The 6,016-nt window shown below is 43.9% G+C and overlaps 1 protein-coding gene across 1 annotated transcript; it reads left to right on the top strand.

Annotated features, from left to right (window-relative positions):
• Positions 1-4,677: 4,677 nt before the first annotated feature.
• Positions 4,678-5,813, top strand: LOC118421858 (protein dachsous-like). The gene has a single exon (XM_035829360.1). The coding sequence runs from the start codon at positions 5,079-5,081 to the stop codon at positions 5,811-5,813; it is 735 nt and encodes a 244-aa protein (XP_035685253.1). The 5' UTR covers positions 4,678-5,078.
• The last annotated feature ends 203 nt before the right edge of the window (positions 5,814-6,016 follow it).

Here is a 6,016-nt window from a genome sequence, read left to right as displayed (position 1 = left end):
CTGTAGTACAGTAGTCAGCTGAGATTTGTGTTACTTCCGGGTACAGTGTGCCTAGCGACCACGCGGTCACTGACCCGAGAAAGCTGGGCTATACCATTCCCAAAACGTTTCGATACGGAGGTTTTTTTTTGGAAATTATGTGTTTAATCGCTCGTTGTTTCCCTTCCATGTTTTAAAAACAGCTGGAATAAAGTGCAATCATTATTTCTTTCTCCCGAAGCTTGTACATTTCCCGTATAAAAGCACTGTTTTTGTTGACCCATTTCCCCCGGTTCTAAATGGCATAACCATTACCTTTGACCCCGATAGTAATAGTCTCCAAGGTAATTTAACGCTTGGAGCAAAAAGAAACCAAACATCAGAACACAGGAATTACTCGTATTTGAAAACGCAAACTTTTAATGCATATTTTCTAATGAGTAAATTAATTCACTATGACGTACAGTTATTTGACGAACGAAAACTTTGTACTATATATTTACATATATTTTCTTTTAATCGCTACAACGTGAGGCGTTCTACGACTCAAACAAGATCACAGACGATCACACAATGATGATACTATTCACTTAACATAATGAATGCACCCTTCCCCTAATGAACATCCTTACAGTATCCTATTGTATGATCATGATAAGGTGACGTTCATTCTTATCTCATTTGACAGAGTGGACACAACAGTGGTCCAGGGGAATTCTGAGATTTCTAGGTTCAAGTTATGCTAAATAAATAGTGTATGATAGAGTCCATTCCAAGACACCATGAGGGTTTTTAGGTGACATTTGTAATAAGTTTGAATTATTTTGAATAAAAGAATATCTAAGCCACAATAATTAACTTTTTTTTTCAAAAAATTGACTTAGAAAATATTCATCTATTTGAATTCCTTTCAATATTTTAGAAACATTTTGCAAGTAATTGTACAAAAATATCTTTATTTAGAATAATTGTTTGACATCAGTAATTTCAGATGTTCTGGGAAAATGATATATACTGATATACATGACGTGGGCATATCGTTTTTTTTTAACCAAAACAGCCATTGTGTGAAAGTTCTCGGCGGTATGACCATGCAATCAATATGCAATGCTACTGATTTATAACCATGATCACAGCTATGTCGGAAGCAATAACTAATCTGGGTGGTAATCTGTCATATATACACGTGGGAATTATATCCATATCATAAAGATGATATACATTAGTTAATATAATTGAGCTCACCGTACGTAGACACCTGACGTTCTGTACGTGTGACGTCAGCAATAAGTCAAACGTGATCAGAAGTCGACATCCAGGTTTCTGGGAGGTCACGGGGTGCATCCTGATGTAGATAGCCTCCTTTACACCTCTCACAAATTAAAGGAAACGGTCGGAAATATTTTAATTCACTACCGTTGCTCTGGTAAATATACCCCGAAATCGACTCCTTCCATAGTTTACATTGGTCCGAAGGATGGTTTGCTTTTCCGGAGGTTTGAATTTCGCGCCTCATCACACAGACATGTTAAGCCACATCCGGGCACTTTGGATCATTGGTGATGTAATAATGAGGCTAGATTGACCATCACGTGACCTACATTTCGCGGGAAATTTCTAGTGGCGGGGCGGAGCTAAACCACCAAAACTGTCGGTATCCCTTTACAGTTTGTCTTGACAAATCTCTTATTTTTGGTCAGTATCAAAATGGAGTTTTTCGAGGAGAGTCTTTTGGAGCTCGACCCGACGATGATTCCACCACGTGTACACGCTGATCAACACTATTCCCAGCATCACCAACATCACGCCTGTCGCCTGGAGGGAGTTCGGTACTTTCTGCATCAACAAGTAATCCAACAGCAGCGAGAAAGGTACAACAAACATGCGGACTGCTGTAGAGATGTAAGCCTTCACCACTTTCAAAGCTGAGAAGATCGCAAAGCCGGAGACGAATTTGCTCACCCCGATTCCGACCACGTATAATGCTGTACGAGTCGTCATTGTCCAGACTGGAGTCTCTACTGCATAGGTTACAGCAAGTAACTCTACTGTCCCAAACAAATTTTGATATAGCAAAGCTGTAAGTATTGGCACTCCTAGCGTATCTGTAAGGTACCGCATGATAACCATATCGGGTGCAAAGACTAAAGCAGCAAGCAGGGGAATGACGGTTGACAACACGAGTAGCTTAGTGGACGATGTACCAACCTGTGTCATTCCGAGCGACACTAGAACAACGCCTGTTACGCTAATCACAATTGCACAGAAGTCTGGAATACCAAGAGATTCATTCAAGAACAAAAATCCGATACAGGCAACAAAGAAAGGCATTGAACCTTGAATGATGCCAAACGAAATGCCAGGAACTGTGTAGGTAAACGACAAGAAGTGCAAAATAGTTCCGGCATTTGCAACAACTACAAAAAGGAACAGCATAATGTTCTCATGTCTGTTTTTACCCATTAACCTCGGCCGACAGAAGGCTACGATAGGTACAAGTGCTAAAAGCTCGGTCAGTCGCATTAAGAAGAGGATTTGGAAGCCAGGTATGCCATCATTGCTTGCCAACGCTATGAATTCTGCACAAAAGGAAATAGAGATGGACGACATCAGGGTTAGAAAAATGCCCCTAGCTGCCTTTAGTGGGGACGTTGCTCTTGTTTCTTCAACGTCGTTTGCTTCCATATTCATTGTATGGAGTTAGTGTTCGTCTTAGTCCAATTGTGAGTGAACCTGCCCTTGCACGAAAAGGTCCAGAGAGTCTTGAATCCCAGATGTTCGCTCACCCGATTCACACGCTACTGGATATCATTGCAGTCCATGGTCCACTATTTAGCATAATTTTCGACAAGAGCTAGGGGAACTTGAACCTGTAGATACTTTTTCATCGTCTCTGTCTTCTCTCACAACCAATGGAAGATCAGATCATCTGTTCACTGACTTCATCTGAGATGAACCAGTTCAAGGTCACTTTCAGAGAGTGATTTTTTGTCTTTTTGTCGCTCCGTCAACCACATTATTATCACTTTCTGATGTCTTCATATGGATCAGCTGTAGAAACACTTGATTAGCAGATTCTAATTGTCCCCATGAGGCATAGCATATATGACAGTCGTCTGTATAAAGGAATAGAAAGGGATATTTATAGATCACGTAATCGTTACGTCTTAGATAATGCTAAATTTTGTTACAAGAAACAATCATGCTTATAACGTGTCTACATGCCACTACATACTAGCTGCAGTACAAAGTGAATCAAGCGAAGAAAACAGGGAGTTGGCCCACTGAGTCAAGTAAACAAAACGTACACCTTTGCCCCCATTTTTGTCTGTATCAATCTGTATATCGCAGACAGGACCCAGCAAATCACATCTGTTCCAACTAAACTGGTAAACTAAACTGAACTGAACTAACCATGACCAAAATGGAAAAGCTTATTAGACCCTAGCTATTCCATACAACCCACAAAGTCCCAAGATTGGGTCAGAATCTTCAACAAGAAGAACGATTTTCAAGGATTTTGAGTCGGCACTATGCATTTACATTTCGAGCCCTCCAGCAACTATATATAGGCACCTCACCTTTGATGCCTATGCATTCTATGATACTACTTAAATCGCAGAAAAAACGAATACACTGAGAATATTACCTGAAAGTGCCGCTCAGTTGGATCCAGTGTCAAAACGTTGTTAATAACTTTTTTGAAATGGTGAAAGGGGATGTAGATTAACCACTTCGAAATGGTCAGAATAAGCGTCCTACATTACTGCTTGACAGACATAGTCGTCAGATATGTCCAGTTAACTAGCGTACATACGTAAATGTCCTTGACATATGTCAGCTCACATTTGATTGATACAAGACAATAGACCACACTGAAAAAGGTGCACTGCCCGATGGCAGATGTTGATCGGAAAATCATGACCCTTTTCTTTAATCATCCATACAAGAAAAAGGTCAAGACTTTCTTATCAACCTCTCCTTGAGGAGTATAAAAGGTGGTGGTAAGATATTGTTGGGCTCCGCCTCCCAATTCCGTGCCCTAGATATAGTGGATAATAGCCCACTGCCCCTCAGGCCTTAAAGGGCTATGGGACTCATTAGCCTGATTTAATCGCTGCTTATTGGCCCGCCCTACATTGCCGTGCCAAGGAAGGGGGAGGGGCCAGTTACAGCCCTGGACAGCGTCACACAGACTAGGGACTCATGACCTTTACCTTTTACCATTTTACAGGGTCAAAACAAGAAATCAATCGCAAAGGTCTCGTCCGTGAAACGTTTAGATTTAGAGTTGGTATATCTCTTACCAAAACCGTGTTCATAAAGTTTGGTAGTGTAAAGATACAGATATGTGTCAAGGTGGGGAATCGGTAGGACATGTAACCAGACTATCATTAACAGTCGGCGCGCTCGTTATGTTTATTTGAATGAACGGCTTAAACTTACCCGTATCTGATGCCCTGAAGGGCCAAAACGTAACAAAGGCGGCAACTCACAGAAACGGTGTCTTAAACGAGTAAACTTCGGAACTTGAAGTTCAAGGTATTTGTTACCCCTGTTTTTTACAACGTACGAAAATAGGAACTTGCGCCAACCGTAATCACATAGCAACGTCGGCTTTAACGTTATCTGTTGGAAATCTGTAACTAACGTGTACCCTCCGGCATGTCATATTTGGACTTGTGAGTAAACAGGTTAGCGTCGCTTCACGGATCTTATAAGCCGTACAGACACATTTCAACGGATTCTGTGAGGATATTTCTAACGGAAAACTGTGCCAACCGCGCTGGAATCGCGCGTATTGGTGCCCGAACGTACTGATCTCTGGTTGCAGGGGACGCCACGACTGTTACCGACCGGGGTAGGAGCCAACAAGCTCGGCTTTCTCCCGATCACCAAGCTACTAATCCTGTCCTGTCCTGTCGGGCTAGACTTGCACTGCCAGCCGTACAGGAGTCCTAGGGGACACACTGGCCCCCGTTCGGCGGCGATGAAGGGCGATTCTGCCCGTGTAACGTGTTGTCGTGTGCGAGCTGCACCGAGCCGCGGTTGTCACACCGACGGTCGCTGGGTGGTGCTGAACCGCCGCGTGGCTCGATATGTCCCGGCGGAACTCGCGGACCGACATGGTCCCTCCATGCACGTTCCTTGTCTGCTTACTCCTCCTACTTCACCCCGCCAACAGCCAGTCTCACGAGGCTACCTTTCAAACAGAAGAAGGACAAGCCGAGGGTACGTACATCGGTAACATAGTAGAGGCTTCGGGCATAACCGGCCCCTTCTACCTGTCCCCGGACCCTAGCGACACGCAGCTACTGCAGCATCTTAGCATAGATGAACACACGGGGGTCATAAGGAGCGGATTAAGTTTAGACAGGGAGACTAGAGACTTTTACGAACTCCTTGCCGTCAGTACGTCGCAGGGGCAGGTAGTGACTGTGAAAGTACAAGTAACGGATATCAACGACAACGCCCCAGAGTTCGTCGGATCCTACACACCGTCCCTAACCGAAGCGGCTCCCATCGGAACGTCCGTCTTCCAATTAACTGCTCAAGACCGAGACATTGGCGTGAATGCAGAGATCACGTTTTCCATCCTGTCGACGCCGGGAACCCACTCGGATTGGTTCAACGTGGATCCTGCCAGCGGCTTGATCATGACCAGGGTGATCGTGGATCGCGAGATCGACCCTTCCCCTCGGATTACCATCGATGCGACCGACCACGGTACGCCGGCAATGTCTACAACCATCCAAGTCACCGTTACACTCTTGGATTTCAACGACAACGAACCATTGGACCAGGTGTTTTATTCACCTTTGTGTGTATGCTAATGGTGAAATACAGTACCACAGAATAAGGCCCGATTTACACGAGGCAAAAAATGACTTGTCTTAAAAATATCCTACGACATTCGACGCGGTCATTTTATTGCCTCGTGTAAACCGGCCCTAACTCAGTGGTGGGTTGAGCATTCCCTAGTTACCTTCTTACCTTCGACATAATGGCGCAATGTTATGTTTTGGCGTGTGCGTCT

Source organism: Branchiostoma floridae, chromosome 8 (genome assembly GCF_000003815.2).
Source record: "Branchiostoma floridae strain S238N-H82 chromosome 8, Bfl_VNyyK, whole genome shotgun sequence".
Classification (NCBI taxonomy): domain Eukaryota; kingdom Metazoa; phylum Chordata; class Leptocardii; order Amphioxiformes; family Branchiostomatidae; genus Branchiostoma; species Branchiostoma floridae.
The sequence above is the reverse complement of the archived record's forward strand: the minus strand, read 5'-3'. Positions and strand labels throughout refer to the sequence as shown.